Raw genomic sequence first — 18841 nt, 5'->3', positions numbered from 1 at the left:
TAGCACAAAACCATTGCAACTGGATATCCCCGACATAAGCATTTTCACACTCCATATCCAAATCATCCCAAAGTGTAAAAAAAAACATTGCATAGCTCAATAAAAGTTACTTTAAGATATGGAAATGAAATGCGAAAAATTCTAATATCATGGATATTAACTTACATTGGTTTTGTGCTATAAATGCTACAAAGTTGGAGACAGTGATCAGGTAAACAAAATACAAGCATAGATTGCTGTCTTATCTCGTTCATAGACCGCTTACAGAGTAGGGAAACTAATATGCCATTTTGTAATTTGTGTGGACTATCCCTTTAAGTCCACATCCCAGGCCATTCACTGTGTAAATACACCCATTATGCAAAAAAATATAAAATAAATTAATGAAAAAGATAGGCACCAAATAAGATCTGGAAATGATGGTGTTGAGGCATACAACTGGCTCTACACAATCAATGGCATGGGATGTGTATTTATCTTGTGAAAAGCATGAGCTGGCGCACATCCCCAAAAAGTTAGTAGAGGTGCTGACGAACAGTGAGTAAACTGTAGGCTATAAAAATAGAGTTGCACACTCTCTATATACAGCGCATTCGGAAAATATTCAGACCCCATGATTTTTTCCCACATTGTTACATTACAGCCTTATTCTAAAATTGATTAAATATTTTTACACCCCCTCAATCTACACACAATACCCCATAATGAGCAAATACAGGTTTAGACATTTTTGCAAATTTATAAAAAAAAAAAAAAAAAGAAATGTCACATTTACATAAGTATTCAGACCCTTTACTCAGTACTTTGTTTAAGCACCTTAGGCAGTGATTACAGCCTCGAGTCTTCTTGGGTATGACACTACAAGCTTGGCACACCTGTATTTGGGGAGTTCTCCCAGTCCTCTCTGCAGATCCTTTCAAGCTATGTCAGGTTGGATGGGGAGCGTCGCTGCACAGCTATTTTCAGGTCTCTCCAGAGATGTTAGATCGAGTTCAAGTCCGGTCTTTGGCTGGGCCACTCAAGGACATTGAGACTTGTTTCGAAGCCACTCCTGCATTGTCTTGGCTGTGTGCTTAGGGTCGTTGTTCAGTTGGAAGGTGAACCTTCGCCCCAGTCTGAGGTCCTGAGTGCTCTGGAGCAGGTTTTCGTCAAGGATCTCGATCCTGACTAGTCTCCCAGTCCCTGCCGCTGAAAAACATCCACACATCATGATGCTGCCACTAAGCTTCAACATGGGGATGGTGCCAGGTTTCCTCCAGACGTGACGCTTGGCATTCAGGCCAAAGAGTTCAATCTTGGTTTCATCAGATCAGAGAATCTAGTTTCTCATGGTCTAAGAGTCCAGCTCTAGGAAGAGTCTTGGTGGTTTCAAACTTCCATTTAAGAATGATGGAGGCCACTGTGTTCTTGGGGACCTTCAATGCAGCAGACATTTGATGTTACCCTTCCCCAGATCTGTGCCTCGACACAATCCTGTCTCTGAGCTCTACAGACAATTCCTTCGACCACATACCCAAGAAGACTCAAGGCTTTTTGCTCTGACATGTGGGACCTTATATAGATAGGTGTGTGCATTTCCAAGTCGTGTCCAATTAATTGAATTTACCACAGGTGGACTTCAATCAAGTTGTAGAAACATCTCAAGGATGATCAATGGAAATAGGACGTACCTGAGCTCAATTTCGAGTCTCATAGCAAAGGGTTTGAATACTTACGCAAATAAGGTATTTCTGTTTATTATTTTTAAGACAATTGCAAACATTTCTAAAAACCTGTTTTTGCTTTGTCATTATGGGGCATTGTGTGTAGATGGATGGGGAAAAAAATACTCCATCCATTTTAGAATAAGGCTGTGACATAACAAAATGTGGAAAAAGGGAAGGGTCTGAACTTTCCCAATGCACTGCAAGCTCCCAGTAATGTAATGTATTGGGTAAACCACCAGTTCCGGCATCATCTTCTATTCATAATGAGAATTAATGTTGGAATTTGAGTGTAATGTCCCCTTAACACAATTTATATCAAAGTTTGTCAGTTGCTTTCAGACCTCAAAAGTAGGGTAATCTCAAGAAGAGTCTAAATCGCATGCCAACAATTAGAACATCATACTATATGTCTCAAAATGGTTTGTATTGCTTTTATTCGGAACCCCATTAGCTGTTGAAGAAGCAGCAGCTATTCTTCCTGGGGTCCACCCAAAACATGACAAATACAGAACACTAATGGACAGGAACACACATTTTAACTAACACTAGGACTAAAGAACAATATGACTATTTTAAAAAGTAATAAGAACTAAAAAATAAAGAAAAATAAATTAATAATACTACAAATAATGTGTGGGTGTCTCATTGTTCCTTGAGGTGATTTCTTTTTTTCTTCTTAAAAAAAAAAAAAATAGAAATTGTATTGCTTGCCTGAGTTGGAAGAGAAGTCCATGTAGTCATTGCTCTATACAGTACTGTGCGTCTCCCAGCCTCTGTTCCGAACTGAGAAGAGACCCCGATTGCGTCTTATAGGATATGTATAGGTTTTGAGCTGTGTGTTAACTGGCTGAAGAAACAATTCTGTATTTTCAGCTTGTCAATACTTCTTACAAAGACCAGCAGTGACGCAGTCAATCTCTCCTCCACTCTGAACCAGGAGAGTCTGACCTGCATGTTATTGACATTGGCCCTCCATGTACATTTGAGGGCCAGACGTGTTGCTCTGTTCTGGGCCAGCTGCAGCATTCTCTGTCCTTTTTTGCCACACATGACCATACAACTGGGCAATAGTCAAGAAGCAACAAAACCAGAGCTTGCAGGACTTTTTGGTTGCATGTGATGTTAAAAAAGCAGATCATCTCTTTATCACAGACAAACCTCTCCACATCTTTACAACAATATAATCAATATGCTTTGACCATGAAAGTTTACAATCTAATATAACAACAAGAAGTTTAGTCTTCAGTGGAAAAGATAACCACCACAAATCAGGAAATTATTTGGTGCTCAACTTTTCCATTCATTTTGGATTGTTTGCATACAGCTGAGCTGAATCTACAAAACAGATGGTCTAGGATGGGGACATTTGTTGACCGAAGACCACTTTTGAGTTCTGAAAACATCAGACAAAATTTAGATTTTTAAGTGTAATGTGCCTTTAAAAAACAAAGTGTTTCCCCTATATTTTATTTTTTGCAGTGGTGGGACATGAAATGGTCATGGAAGGGGCAGGGGTAGTGGTTGGTCAGATTATTTTCCTCCAGGTTTCCCCTCTTAAAAATCACTTTTCTAAAAGAAAAACAACAAAATCGAATGTGCTAACAATGCTTAAACCACACCAGGAGACCATTTTTTCGGTCTGGGAAAAATCTGCACCCCAAAAAATCTATTCATGCTCTTTCTAATCTATTATATGGTAAATAGTTAAATCAATAATATTGCTCAAAGTATTACACAGTTATTGTAATGGTCATCTAAAATGCCTAAATGGGGTGTAAGAGGACAATTATCAAATTTAAACATAATAAAAGAGACCAGCTTACCTTATAGCCATCTTTGATCTTCCCTTCTTAGTAATGCATTATGGGTCAAAATAAATACACAAAAACACTGTACTTTGTACAGGAACATTAAGAAATACTAAGGTAATGTGAAACACGTGCTCAGACATGTTTTGTCTAAAATATGACTAGTTTGTAATGGGAATACCTAGAAATGATAACTGTCTTTGAATATGTAGCACTTTAAACAATATTTCATAGGTTTTAATTAAATATATGTTAGTTATTTTGGTAACACTTTACTTGACACCCAGCGTAAAAACACACACACACATATATATATATATATATACATACATATATACACACACACACACACACACACCTGTGACATATATTGTGTTATGTTATGGCTGGTTATGACATAAGCGTGTCAAAACCCACGTTGATTCACATTTATTTTTTCCCTGCCAAGAACTTTCCTTTGAAAGTTTTTTAAGTCCTTTGTTGTTGTTGTAATGAATTCCTTACATTTTTTTCCATCATATTTTAAATAACTTGTAGAAAATACACTTTATGATGAATATCATAAGGCATTATGACCATTCTGTGTCACTTACGACTAAGAAAATACACTTTATAACACAGTCAAGAAGCATTACGACCATCATAATCTTATAAACTAGATAGGCCTATCAGCTACATGCCCTTATGTCAGTCATCAGTCCTGCCGCTGAAATCTGTTCCTACATTCATCCCAGTCATCAGAAACAGAGCACTGGGGTAGGTGCATGTCTGACATCAATGTGTGCACAATTGCCATGACCATTTAATATGGTCAATTTCTGAAAATGTAATATAACATAAACATACTGTTGACAAGTAGGCTATGGTGTAATGGAATGTTTTGCCTTGTGTAGGTTTTGACATTTATAAAAGGTGTCATAGTCAGCCACAAAATAATGCAACATATATCACCACAGGTCTAAATATATGTGTAATGACAGTTATGTCAGCTGTTATGACATATGACATGGTTATTACCGTGTCATAACGTGTTATGACGCTGTGTGTCAAGTAAAGCGTTACCGTTATTTTTTAGCAATTAAACGCATGTAAAGTCCTTGGACCCGAATGTATTACGGTAATGAGATTATTATTGACATTTTTTACACTTAAGATTTAAGCCCAAAACAGATTAAAGAGCCAGAAACCAAGCATAGTGAGCCTTAAAATGAAAGTAAATGATTTACGAGTCCCTTTAGAAAGTATTCACACCCCCAGCCTGAATTGAACATTTATTAAATTGAGATTTGTCGTCACTGGCCTACACACAATACCCCATAATGTCAAAGTTGAATGTTTTTTTTCTTGTTTTTTTTTACAAATTAATACAATTTGAAAAGCTTAAATGTCTTGAGTCAATAATTATTCAACCCCTTTGTAATGGCAAGCCTAAATAAGAGTAAAAATGTGCTTAACAAGTCACATAATAAATTGCATGGACTGTTGAACATGATTTTTGAAGGACTGGCTCATATCTGTACCCCACACATACAATTATCTGTAAGGTCCCTCAGTCGAGCAGTGAATTTCAAAAACAGATTGAACCACAAAGACCAGGGAGGTTTTCCAATGCCTCGCAAAGAAGGTAACCTATTGGTAGATGGGTAAAAAATAAAACAAGGCACTAAAGTAAACCTGCAAAAAATGTGGTAAAGCAAGTAACTTTTTGTCCCGAATACAAAGTGTTATGTTTGGGGAAAATCCAATACAACACACTACTGTTCACCGGACGTGCTTGTTGCACCCTCGACAACTACTATGATTATTATTATTTGACCATGCTGGTCATTTATGAACATTTTAACATCTTGACCATGTTCTGTTATAATATCCACCCTGCACAGCCAGAAGAGGACTGGCCACCCCTCATAGCCTGGTTCCTCTCTAGGTTTCTTCCTAGGTTTTTGGCCTTTCTAGGGAGTTTTTCCTAGGGAGTTTTTCCTAGCCACCGTGCTTCTTTCACATGCTTTGCTTGCTGTTTGGGGATTTAGGCTGGGTTTCTGTACAGCACTTTGAGATATCAGCTGATGTACGAAGGGCTATATAAAAATAAATTTGATTTGATTGATTTGATTACCACTCTCCAAATGTTCAAGCAGAGTGGTGGCTGCATCATGTTATGGGTATGCTTGTAATCGTTAAGGACTGGGTAGTTTTTCAGGATAAAAATAAATGGAATGGAGTTAAGCACAGGCAAACTCCTAGAGGAAAACCTGGTTCAGTCTGCTTTCCACTAGACACTGGGAGATGAATTCACCTTTCAGGAGGACAATAACCTAAAACACAAGGCTAAATTTACACTGGAGCTGCTTACCAAGAAGACAGTGAATGTTCCTGAGTGGCCGAGTTACAGTTTTGACTTAAATCTGCTTGAAAAATCTATGGCAAGACTTGAGAAATGGTTGTTTAGCAATGATCAACAACCAATTTGACAGAGCATGTAACATTTTGAAAAGAATAAATGGGCAAATGTTGTACAATCTAGGTGTGCAAAGCTCTTAGCTCTTATATCGACTCAGGTGAATACTTATGTAAATGAGATACTGTATTTCTGCATTTAATTTTCAATAAATTTGCTAGCATTTCTAAAAACTGGTTTTCACTTCGCCATTATGGGGAATTGTGTGTAGATGGATGAGGGGAAAAAAGTATTTAATAAAATGTTGAATTTAGGCCTTTCTGAAGGCACTGTATCTGAATTCATCACAGACATGGTTTAATGAGAATGAACCACACACACTTTGACACTCATCATATGCTGCTCCTATTCAGTTCTTTATTTTAATCGTATTATTATCTATCCTGATGCCTAGTCACTTTACCCTGCCTTGATGTACATATATACCTCATACCTCGGCACATTGATCTGGTACTGCTACTCCCTGTATATAGCTCCGTTCTTGTGCATTTTATTCCTCGTGTTACTAGTACTCCCTGTATATACACACTACATGACCAAAAGTATATGGATACCTGCTCATCCAACATCTCATTCCAAAATCATGGGCATTGGAGTTGGTCCACTATTGTAGGAAGGCTTTCCAGTAGATGTTGGAACATTGCTGCGGGGACTTGCTTCCATTCAGCCACAAGAGCATTGGGCTATTAGGCCTAGCTCGCAGTCTGCCTTCCAATTCATCCCAAAGGTGTTCGATGGGGTTGAGGTCAGGGCTCTGTACAGGCCAGTCAAGTTCTTCCACACCAATCTCGACAAACCATTTCTGTATGGACCTCGCTTTGTAAGCACAGAAACATCTAGAATGTCATTGTATGCTTTAGCGGTAAGATTTCCCTTCCCTGGAACTAAGGGGCCTAGCCCGAACCATGAAGAAACAGCCCCAAACCATTATTCCTCTTCCACTAAACTTTACAGTTGGCACTATGCATTGGGGCAGGTAGCATTCTCCTGGCATCCGCCAAACCCAGATCCGTCCGTCGGACTGCCAGATGGTGAAGCGTGGTTCATCAGTCCAGAGAACACGTTTTCACTGCTCCAGAGTCCAATGGTGGCAAGATTTACATCACTCCAGCCGGTGCTTGGCATTGCGCATGGTGATCTTAGGCTTGTGTGCGGCTGCTCGGCCATGAAAACCCATTTCATGAAGCTCCAGACGAACAGTTCTTGTGCTGACGTTGCTTCCAGAGAATGTTGGGATCTCGGTAGTGAGTGTGGCAACCGAGGACAGACGATTTTTACGCACTATGCGCTTCAGCACTCGGCAGTCCCGTTCTGTGAGCTTGTGTAGCCTACCACTTCACGGCTGAGCCATTGTTGCTCCTATACATTTTTACTTCACAATAACAGCACATGCAGTTGACCGGGGCAGTTCTAGTTGAGCAGAAATTTGAAAACTGACTTGTTGGAAAGGTGGCATCCTATGACGGTGCCACGTTCAGTCACTGAGCTCTTCAGTAAGGACGTTCTACTGCCAATGTTTGTCTATGGAGATTGCATGGTTGTGTGCTCGATTTTAAACACCTGTCTGCAACAGGTGTGGCTACAATGGCCAAATCCACTAATTTGAAGTGGTATCCACATACTTTTGTATATATAGTGTAGCTCCATTCTTGGGTATTTTATTCCTTGTGTTACTATATTTCTTTTCATTATTATTTTTTTAACTCTGCATCGTTGGGAAGGGCTAGTAAGCAAGCATTTCACAGTTAAGTCTACACCTGTTGTATTTGGCGCATGTAACAACTACAATTTGATTTGTTACATACTGGTGGAGATGGAGATTGAATTTAAGATGGACATGATTCTGTGTTCCATCCATGTTAGGTTCTCTCTATGTTTTCTACACACACACATGTATTACCATGAATCAGTGACCTTAGGTTTCAGAGTCAGAGTCCTTCGGGTCAGTCACTGACAGGACAGTATGGTGTAGTTAGACAGAGGCAGTAGGGTCGACTAACCTGGGACATCCAGCGGTCGTCTCCCTGTATATCCTCCACTGCCTGGGCCACTGCTGCTGGGTTCATCTCATCGCCACTCATCCTATCACACACATCACAGAGGAATTAACGTTACAACACACACACAATAAAAATAATATGTCCATTAATATGTCCTGGAGAATAACACCTGGTAGGTTTTTATTGACAGAAAGTTGTTGAGGCTAGCTTCTAGCTTTCAGTTTGTGCAGAGTGGGTGGTGAGAGACAACATTGCTTGCTGGGAGGCCTCACAGACAGCCAGGGGTGCGATGGTCGGGAGAATCTAATGTCAACACTGAGGCGAGGGCAATGAAGCGAAAGCGCTGGAATTTCGCACACATCGTATCTACTGATAACAACAACCCACTGTCCTTGGCGCTAGCAGTTCAGCAAGCTTAATTTGAGTTTGAATGATGAAATTATGAAAGGGCCATGCTAGACGACCAAAGAAGCAGCGTTAATAACTGCGGACTGTCGCTGTTGTCTCTCCCGACCAACACACAAGGCAAGCCCGCGAGTCAGTCAGCCCGTGAAACCGCCGTACCCTACCCCTTGTACCTGGAAGCTTCCGATGATGGCTAGTTCTTGTCAATATAACCAGAATATTTCCTCGCGCACGGAGGCTGCACGGCTCCGATGTTTTGCATCCAATGATGATAGTGCGTCGGTGCAGATTCTGATCTCGCGCTTGGATGCTAGCAAGCTAACGTTAGCTGGCTAGCAACTCACCCTAATAAATTAGCTCCTCGTTTCCTGTCAATAAAGAACTACGATATAGCTTCTCTGTTACTCTAACAATCAACTATCTGCAAAATAAATGTCTCAGAGATTGCTCTAAATGTGAAACTTATCGGTCGAGTCGACCCAACCTCCCGCTCTTCAGCATCCGACGTTTCCTTTTTTTGCTCCCTCTCTTTCTCTCTCCAGCAGGGTTGCCAGGTCAAGCTAAAATTTCTAGCCCAATTACGACAGAAAATGTGCACAAAAGACCTGAAACTAGCCACATTTTTTTTCACAGCAAGAGATGAGTAACCATATTTATACAAATAAAACTTTTCCTCATAAGTTATCGAGCCAATTAAGAAGGAATATCAGAATAACTTCTAACGACTTCTCACAACGAAAATTCGTGTTTCCTCAAAATATTAATTATTGCAAGCTATAACATGACGTAATAAAGGAATTTGAATATGTGGCAAGATAAAAGATAGTTCACCCTTATTAAGCTCGCTAGATCATTTAGGGGGTATGGTATATGGCCAACGCAGACGTTAGCCATGGGATATTGGCCATATACCGCAAACACCGGGATTCCTTATTGCTATAATAAACTGGTTACCAAAGTAATTCCAACAGTAAAAAGTAATGTTTTGTCATACCTGTGCTATATGTTCTGATATACTACGGCTTTCAGCCAATCAGCATTCAGGGCTCGAACCAGGTTTATAATTAAGCAATATGGCCTGAAGGTGGTATGGTATATGACAAACGCTAAGGGGAGGGGCTCGAACCACCCAGTCAGGGCTCGAACCACCCAGTTTATAATTGTAAATAAATCCCCTTTGCGCATGTATTTGTATTTATTATGGATCCCATTTAGCTGGTGTCAAGGCAGCAGCTACTCTTCCTGGGGTCCGACAAAATTAAGGCAATTTTAAAAACATTACAATACATTCATAACAGATTTTACACTTAGGCCCCTATTCCACTACCACATTATCTACAACACAAAATCTATGTGTACGTGTGGGTATAGTGCGTATGTTATCGTGTGTGTATGCATGTGTCTGTGCCTATGTTTGTGTTGTTTCACAGTCCCCGCTGTTCCATAAGGTGTATTTTTATCTGTTTTTTAAATCTGATTATACTGCTTGCATGAGTTACCTGATGTGGAACAGAGTTCCATGTAGTTATGATTCTATGTAGTACTGTGCACCTCCCATCATCTGTTCTGGACTTGGGGACTGTGAATAGACCTCTGGTGGCATGTCTTGTGGGGCATGCATGGGTGTCTGATCTGTGTGCTGGTGTGGCAGGTAGCCTAGTGGTTAGAGTGTTGAACTAGTAACCGAAAAGTTGCAAGATCGAATCCCCAAGCTGACAAGGTAAAAATCTGTTGTTCTGCCCCTGAACAAGGCAGTTGTTTCTAGGGAGTCACTGAAAATAAGAATTTGTTCTTAACTGACTTGCCTGGTGCTTTAAACATGAGAGTACCTCTCACAAATACAAGTAGTGACGAAGTCAATCTCTCCTCCACTTTGAGACAGGAGAGATTGACATGCATATTTTTAATGTTTGCTCACTGGTACATCCAAGGGCCAGCTGTGCTACCCTGTTCTGAGCCAATTGCAATTTTCCTAAGTCCCACTTTGTGGCACCTGACCACACGATTGAACAGTAGTCCAGGTGCGACAAAACTAGAGCCTGTAAGATCTGCCTTGTTGATAATGCTCTTTGTTAAGTGTTTCAGTCATTTCAGTCGCTGTAATAGCTGACGTGTATATTTTTGAGTCATCCGTATACATAGAAACTCTGGCTTTACTCAAAGCCAGGGGCATGTCGTTAGTAAAGATTGAAAAAAGGATGGGACCTAGACTGCTGCCCTGGGGAATTCCTGATTCTACCTGGATTTTGTGGGAGAGGCTTCCCTAAAATAACACCCTCTGTGTTCTGTTAGGCAGGTAACTCTTTTTCCACAATATAACAAGGGGTGTAAAGCCATAACACATTTGTTTTTCCAGCAGCAGACTATGATCGATAATGTCAAAAGCCACACTGAAGTCTAACAAACCCCCCCCACAAATGTTTTATCATCAATTTCTCTCAGCCAATCATCAGTCATTTGTGTAAGTGCTGTGCTTGTTGATTGTCCTACCCTATAAACGTGCTGAAAGTCTGTTGTCAATTTGTTTACTGTAAAATAGCATTGTATCTGGTCAAACACAATTTTTTCAAAAACTTTACTAAGCGTTGGTAACAGGCTGATTGGTCGACTATTTGAGCCAGTAAAGGGGGCTTTACTTAGGTGACTTTTGCTTCCCTCCAAGCCTGAGGGCACACACTTTCTAGAATGCTTACTTTGAAAATATGGGAAATAGGAGTGTCAATATCGTCCGCTATTATTCTCAGTGATTTTCCATCCAAGTTGTCAGACCCCGTTGGCTTGTCATTGTTGATAGACAACAATCATTTTTTCACCTCTTCCACACTCACTATACGGAATTCAAAATTACAATACTTGTCTTTCATAATTTGGTCAGATATACTTGGATGTGTAGTGTCAGCGTATGTTGCTGGCATGTCATGCCTACGTTTGCTAATCTTGCCAATGAAAAAATTATTAAAGAAGTTAGCAATATCAGTCGGTTTTGTGATGAATGAGTCATCTGATTCAATGAATGATGGAACTGAATTAGCCTTTTTTCCCAAAATTTCATTGAAGGTGCTTCAAATCTTTTTACTATCGTTCTTTATATAATTTATCTTTGTTTGATAGTGTAGTATATTTTTTTTATTCAGTTTAGTCACATGATTTCTCAATTTGCAGTACATTTGCCAATTGGTTTTGCAGCCAGACTTATTTGCCATTCCTTTTGCCTCATCCATCTCAACCATACCATTTTTCAATTCCTCATCAACCAATGGGGATTTAACAGTTTTTACAGTCATATTCTTAATGCGTGTATGCTTATTAGTAACTGGAATAAGCAATTTCATAAATGTGTCAAGTGCAAGGTCTGTTTCCTCCTCATTACACACCACAGACCAACAAATATTATTTTCATCGACAACATAAGAATCCCTACAAAACGTATTGTATGACCTCTACACTTTATTAGGCCCATCCTTTGGAACTTTGATTTTACTAGATATGGCTACTATATTGTGATCACCACATCCGATGGATCTGGATACTGCTGTCAAGCACATTTCAGCAGCATCAGTAAAGATGTGATCAATACATGTTGATGATTTCATTACTGTGCTGTTTGTAACTACCCTGGTAGGTTGACTGATAACCTGAACCAGGTTGCAGGCACTGGTTATAGTATGAAGCTTTTTCTTGAGTGGGCAGCTTGTTAGGCATGTGAATAACTGTAGAAAAATCCGACAGGAGAGTTTGAGTGATGAAAGTTGGACAGAGGATCTCGAAATCTATTAGCAAGAAACACTTGGATGAACATACAGTGGGGGGAAAAAGTATTTGATCCCCTGCTGATTTTGTACGTTTGCCCACTTACAAAGAAATGATCAGTCTATAATTTTAATAGTAGGTTTATTTGAACAGTGAGAGACAGAATAACAACCAAAAAAATCCAGAAAAACGCATGTCAAAAATGTTATAAAATGATTTGCATTTCAATGAGGGAAATAAGTATTTGACCCCTCTGCAAAACATGACTTAATACTTGGTGGCAAAACCCTTGTTGGCAATCACAGAGGTCAGACGTTTACTTGTAGTTGGCCACCAGGTTTGCACATATCTCAGGAGGGATTTTGTCCCACTCCTCTTTGCAGATCTTCTCCAAGTCATTAAGGTTTCGAGGCTGACGTTTGGCAACTCGAACCTTCAGCTCCCTCCACAGATTTTCTATGGGATTAAGGTCTGGAGACTGGCTAGGCCACTCCAGGACCTTAATGTGCTTCTTCTTGAGCCACTCCTTTGTTGCCTTGGCCATGTGTTTTGGATCATTGTCATGCTGGAATACCCATCCACGACCCATTTTCAATGCCCTGGCTGAGGGAAGGAGGTTCTCACCCAAGATTTGACAGTACATGGCCCCGTCCATCGTCCCTTTGATGCGGTGAAGTTGTTCTGTCCCCTTAGCAGAAAAACTCCCCCAAAGCATGATGTTTCCACCTCCATGTTAGACGGTGGAGATGGTGTTCTTGGGGTCATTGTCACGGATATGTAGGGCAGGAGGAAGGAGCAGAGTCAAATGCAGGATACGATTGTTCGGTAGGCCGAAGTTTATTGACACCCAACACACTAGGTGTATCAAAAGCACAGGGATCGCACAAAACCCCAAAAGGGAAACAGGTATTCCAATAAAGAGGAAAAAATACGCACGGGGCGCAGCCCGGCTAGAATCAATACTCCAATATAAAAACGCTGGAGAAAAAACACAACGTACAACCCCACTGCCCGCTGACAAACAAATAATCCCGCACAAAACACAACCCCAAAGGAACAAACTAAATACCCCCCCACTAATGACAGAAAAGGAAACAGGTGCGGACCTAGACAGACAAAACACAACGAACACAGAAACATAGATCGGTGGCAGCTAGTAGACCGGCGACGACGACCGCCGAGCGCCGCCCGGCCGAGGAGGGCCACCATTTTCTGTGGATACTGTGACAGTCATAGGCAGCATTCCTCCTCCTCCAAAAACGGCGAATTGAGTTGATGTCAAAGAGCTCCATTTTGGTCTCATCTGACCATAACACTTTCACCAGATGTCCTCTAAGTCATTCAGATGTTCATTGGCAAACTTCAGACGGACATGTATATGTATTCTTGAGCAGGGGGACCTTGCGGGCGCTGCAAGATTTCAGTCCTTCACGGTGTAGTGTGTTACCAATTGTTTTCTTGGTGACTATGGTCCCAGCTGCCTTGAGATCATTGACAAGATCCTCCCGTGTAGTTCTGGGCTGATTCCTCACCGTTCTCATGATCATTGCAACTCCACGAGGTGAGATCTTGCATGGAGCCCCAGGCTGAGGGATATTGACAGTTCTTTTGTGTTTCTTCCATTTGCGAATACTCACACCAAATGTTGTCACCTTCTCACCAAGCTGCTTGGCGATGGTCTTGTAGCCCATTCCAGCCTTGTGTAGGACTACAATCTTGTCACTGACATCCTTGGAGAGCTCTTTGGTCTTGGCCATGGTGGAGAGTTTGGAATCTGATTGATTGATTGCTTCTGTGGACTGGTGTCTTTTTTACAGGTAACAAGCTGCAGTTAGGAGCACTCCCTTTAAGAGTGTGCTCCTAATCTCAGCTCGTTACCTGTATAAAAGACACCTGGGAGCCATAAATCTTTCTGATTGAGAGGGGGTCAAATACTTATTTCCCTCATTAAAATGCAAATCAATTTATAACATTTTTGACATGCGTTCTTCTGGATATTTTTGTTGTTATTCTGTCTCTCACTGTTCAAATAAACCTACCATTACAATTATAGACCGATCCTTTCTTTGTCACTGGGCAAACGTACAAAATCAGCAGGGGATCAAATACTTTTTCCCCCACTGTAAAAAACGAATGTTAGGCTATTTTCTGGCAATTGTGCTGTTATTATGTTCCAAATGTTAAAACTACAAATGGCCCATTTACGAGATTGACTCATCATTTCAATAGGCTTTGGCTACATGCAAAAATTTTGGTTTATGATTTTAATTCAATTTTGCCATGGTTTGCTTAAAAGCAGGTAGCCAATAGCCCCTAATAGGCCTACATTTCATTTCAGATAGTCTACAGTAGCCTAGACAAGATGTAGGCAAGATGTAAACTGAACGACTTAGCAGCTTGCTTAGTTCAAATTGACAGACTAATTTATACAATATGAATAGCGATGCGATTAAGAGGTAAGAAGTGGTTGTGTTTCCCAGTAGCCTTCTAGAATAGGCTACTGAGGATGGGGTCATCATTTCAATCACTGAATAAAATATTAATACTGTGTACAGTACCAGTCAAAAGTTTGGACACACCTACTCATTCAAGGGTTTTTCTTTATTTTTACTATTTTCTACATTGTAGATTTACAGTGAAGACATCAAAACTATGAAATATCACATATGGAATCATGTAGTAACCAAAACAGTGTTAAACAAATCAAAATATATTTGAGATTTGAGATTCTTCAAAGTAGCCACCCTTTGCCTTGATGACAGCTTTGCACACTCTTGGCATTCTTTCAGCCAACTTCATGAGGAATGCTTTTCCAACAGTCTTGAAGGAGTTCCCACATTTGCTGACCACTTGTTGCCTGCTTTTCATTCACTCTGCAGTCAAACTCATCCCAAACCATCTCAATTGGGTTGAGGTTGGGTGATTGTGGAGGCCAGGTCATCTGATGCAGCACTCCATCACTCTCCTTCCTGGTCAAATAGCCCTTACACAGACCGGAGGTGTGTTTTGGGTCATTGTCCTGTTGAAAAACAAATGATAGTCCCACTAAGCGCAAACCAGATGGGATGACGTATCGCTGCAAAGTTCTGTGGTAGCCATGCTGGTTAAATGTGCCTTGAATTCTAAATAAATCACTGACAGTGTCACCAGCAAAGCATCCCCACACCATCACACCTCCTCCATGCTTCGCGATGGGAACCACACATGCGGATCAGTTCACCTACTCTGCGTCTCACAAAGATGGCGGTTGGAACCAAAAATCTCAATTTGGACTCATCACACCAAAGGACAGATTTCCACTGGTCTAATGTCCATTGCTCGTGTTTCTTGGCCCAAGCAAGTCCCTTCTTCTTATTGGTGTCCTTTAGTAGTGGTTTATTTGCAGCAATTCGACCACGAAGGCCTAATTCACACAGTCTCCTCTGAACAGTTGATGTTGAGATGTGTCTGTTACTTGAACTCTGTGAACTATTTATTTGGGCTGCAATTTCTGAGGCTGGTAACTCTAATGAACTTATCCTCTGCAGCAGAGGTAACTCTGGGTCTTCCTTTCCTGTGGCAGTCCTCATGAGAGCCAGTTTCATCATAGCTCTTGATGTTTTTTATGACTGCACTTGAGAAACTTTTCCGGATTGACTGACCTTCATGTCTTAAAGTACCTTGTCACAACACAACTGATTGGCTCAAACGCATTAAGAAGGAAAGAAATTCCACAGATTAACATTTAACAAGGTACACTTGTTACTTGAAATGCATTCCAGGTGACTAACTCATAAAGCTGGTTGAGAGAATACCAAGAGTGTGCAAAGCTATCATCAAGGCAAAGGGTTGCTACTTTGAAGAATCTCAAATATAAAATATATTTTGATTTGTTGAACACTTATTTTCCTACTACATGATTCCATACGTGTTATTTCATAGTTTTGATGTCTTCACTATTATTTTATAATGTAGAAAATAGTAAAAATAAAGAAAAACCCTTGAATGAGTAGGTGTGTCCAAACTTTTGACTGGTACTGTATATAACTGAATATGCTAGTCAACAACAACCATTGTTGATTTTTTTGTATTTGTTTTACCTGTAGCCTAATCTGACTACTGTTATCATCAATCTAATACATTCTAACAACTGATCGGCAATTGCAATAGAGCTTTGAGAATTTCCAATTGAATTTCCTAAACATGGCCGTTATTAATTGCACAATAACACAAGGCTACTACAACAATAAACTTATAGGCTATTTATTACATTGGTTTGCCAGCTCCAGGTAGGCTACACAAGTGGTACAAATTGATTTGCAATAACTCCAGTGATATCGTAATTTCAACATCTTTATTGTATCAAATGGCAGTCTACAATGGCATATATAGTGCATTCGGAAAGTATTCAGACCCCTTGATTTTTTCCACATTTTGTTTCATTACAGCCTTATTCTAAAATTGATTCAATGTTTTTTACCTCATCAGTCTACACACAATATCCCATGACAAAGTGAATACCGCTTTTTAGAAATGTTTGCAAATTTATATATATATTTTTTAAACAGAAATACCTTATTTACATAAGCATTCAGACCCTTTGCTATGAGACTTGAAATTGAGCTCAGGTGCATCCTTTTTCCATTGATCATTGACGGATCACCACCTCAAGCTGAACCTCAGCAAGGCGGAGCTGCTCTTCCTCCGGGGGAAGGACTGCCCGTTCCATGATCTCGCCATCACGGTTGACAACTCCCTTGTGTCCTCCTCCCAGAGTGCTAAGAACCTTGGCGTGATCCTGGACAACACCCTGTCGTTCTCCACTAACATCAAGGCGGTGACCCGATCCTGTAGGTTCATGCTCTACAACATTCGCAGAGTATGACCCTGCCTCACACAGGAAGCGGCGCAGGTCCTAATCCAGGCACTTGTCATCTCCCGTCTGGATTACTGCAACTCGCTGTTGGCTGGGCTCCCTGCCTGTGCCATTAAACCCCTACAACTCATCCAGAACGCCGCAGCCCGTCTGGTGTTCAACCTTCCCAAGTTCTCTCACGTCACCCCGCTCCTCCGCTCTCTCCACTGGCTTCCAGTTGAAGCTCGCATCCGCTACAAGACCATGGTGCTTGCCTCACGGAGCTGTGAAGGGAACGGCACCTCCATACCTTCAGGCTCTGATCAGGCCCTACACCCAAACAAGGGCACTGCGTTCATCCACCTCTGGCCTGCTGGCCCCCCTACCTCTGAGGAAGCACAGTTCCCGCTCAGCCCAGTCAAAACTGTTCGCTGCTCTGGCACCCCAATGGTGGAACAAGCTCCCTCACGACGCCAGGACAGCGGAGTCAATCACCACCTTCCGAAGACACCTGAAACCCCACCTCTTTAAGGAATACCTAGGATAGGATAAAGTAATCCTTCTAACCCCCCCCCCACTTAAAATATTTAGATGCACTATTGTAAAGTGGTTGTTCCACTGGATATCATAAGGTGAATGCACCAATTTGTAAGTCGCTCTGGATAAGAGCGTCTGCTAAATGACTTAAATGTAAATGTAAATGTAATCATTCTTGAGATGTTTCTACAACTTGATTGGAACCCACTTGTCGTAAATTCAATTGATTGGACATGATTTGGAAAGGCACACATCGGTCTACATAAGGTCCCACATTTGACAGTGCATGTCAGAGCAGAAACCAAGCCATGAGGTTGAAGGAATTGTCCGTAAAGCTCCAAGACAGGATTGTGTCGAGGCACTTCTCGGGAAGGGTACCAAAAACATTCTGCAGCATTGAAGGTCCCCAGAACACAGTGGCCTCCATCATTCTACATTGGAAGAAGTTTGGAACCACCAAGACTGTTCCTAGAGCTGGCCGCCTGGCCAAACTGAGCAATCGGGGGAGAAGGGCCTTGGTCAGGGAGGTGACCAAGAACCCGATGGTCACTCTGACAGAGCTCTAGAGTTCCTCAGTGGAGATGGCAGAACCTTCCAGAAGGACAACCATCTCTGTAGCCCTCCATCAATCAGGCCATTATGGTAGAGTGGCCAGACAGAAGCCACTCCACAGTAAACAGCACATGACAGCCCGCTTGGAGTTTGCCAAAAGGCACCTAAAGGATTCTCTGGTCTGAGGAAACCAAGATTGAAATCTTTGGCAGGAATGCCAAGCATCACGTCTGGAAGAAACCTACGGTGAACCATGGTGGTGGCAGCATCATGCTGTGGGGTTGTTTTTCAGCGATAAGGACTGGGAGACTAGTCAGGATCTAGGGAAGGATGAACAGAGCAAAGAGAGATCCTTAATGAAAACCTGTTCCAGAGGGCTCAGGACCTCAGACTTGGGTGAAGGTTCACCTTCCAACAGGACAACGACCCTAAGCACACAGCCAAGACAACGCAGGAGTGGCATCGGGACAAGTCTCTGAATGTCCTTGAGTGGCCCAGCCAGAGCCTGGACTTGAACCAAATCGAACATCTCTGGAGAGACCTGAAAATAGCTGCGCACCATCCAACCCGACAGAGCTTGAGAGGATCTGCAGAGAAGAATGGGAGAAACTCCCCAAATACAGGTGTATCAAGCTTGCAGCATCATAACCAAGAAGACTCGAGGCTGTAATCGCTGCCAAAGGTGCTTCAACATAGTACTGAGTAAAGGGTCTGAATACTTATGTAAATGTGACTGATTTCTTTTTTTCTTCCCCCCCCAAAAAAAACAAACTGTTTTTGCTTTGTCATCA

The 18841-nt window shown here is 41.3% G+C and overlaps 1 protein-coding gene across 5 annotated transcripts in view; it reads right to left on the bottom strand.

Moving 5' to 3' along the window:
* Positions 1-9099, bottom strand: part of LOC106567833 (platelet-activating factor acetylhydrolase IB subunit alpha2) — a 31053-nt gene extending 21954 nt beyond the window's left edge. Inside the window, exons 1-2 of one of the 5 annotated variants that reach the window (XM_014137605.2) lie at positions 8542-9099; positions 7973-8054 (exon numbers count right to left, since the gene is read on the bottom strand). In XM_014137605.2, the coding sequence (XP_013993080.1) occupies positions 7973-8053 (81 nt within the window). In that variant the 5' untranslated portion in view covers position 8054; positions 8542-9099. The remainder of the gene's footprint in view (positions 1-7972; positions 8055-8541) is intronic. The other 4 variants (XM_014137607.2, XM_014137604.2, XM_045692293.1 and 1 more) reach the window with 4 other exon arrangements.
* Between the last annotated feature and the right edge of the window lie 9742 nt (positions 9100-18841).

The sequence above is a fragment of the Salmo salar genome, chromosome ssa13 (assembly GCF_905237065.1).
Source record: "Salmo salar chromosome ssa13, Ssal_v3.1, whole genome shotgun sequence".
NCBI classification, from domain to species: Eukaryota; Metazoa; Chordata; class Actinopteri; order Salmoniformes; family Salmonidae; genus Salmo; species Salmo salar.
Note: the sequence above shows the minus strand (reverse complement) of the source record. Positions and strands in the feature narration are given on the sequence as shown.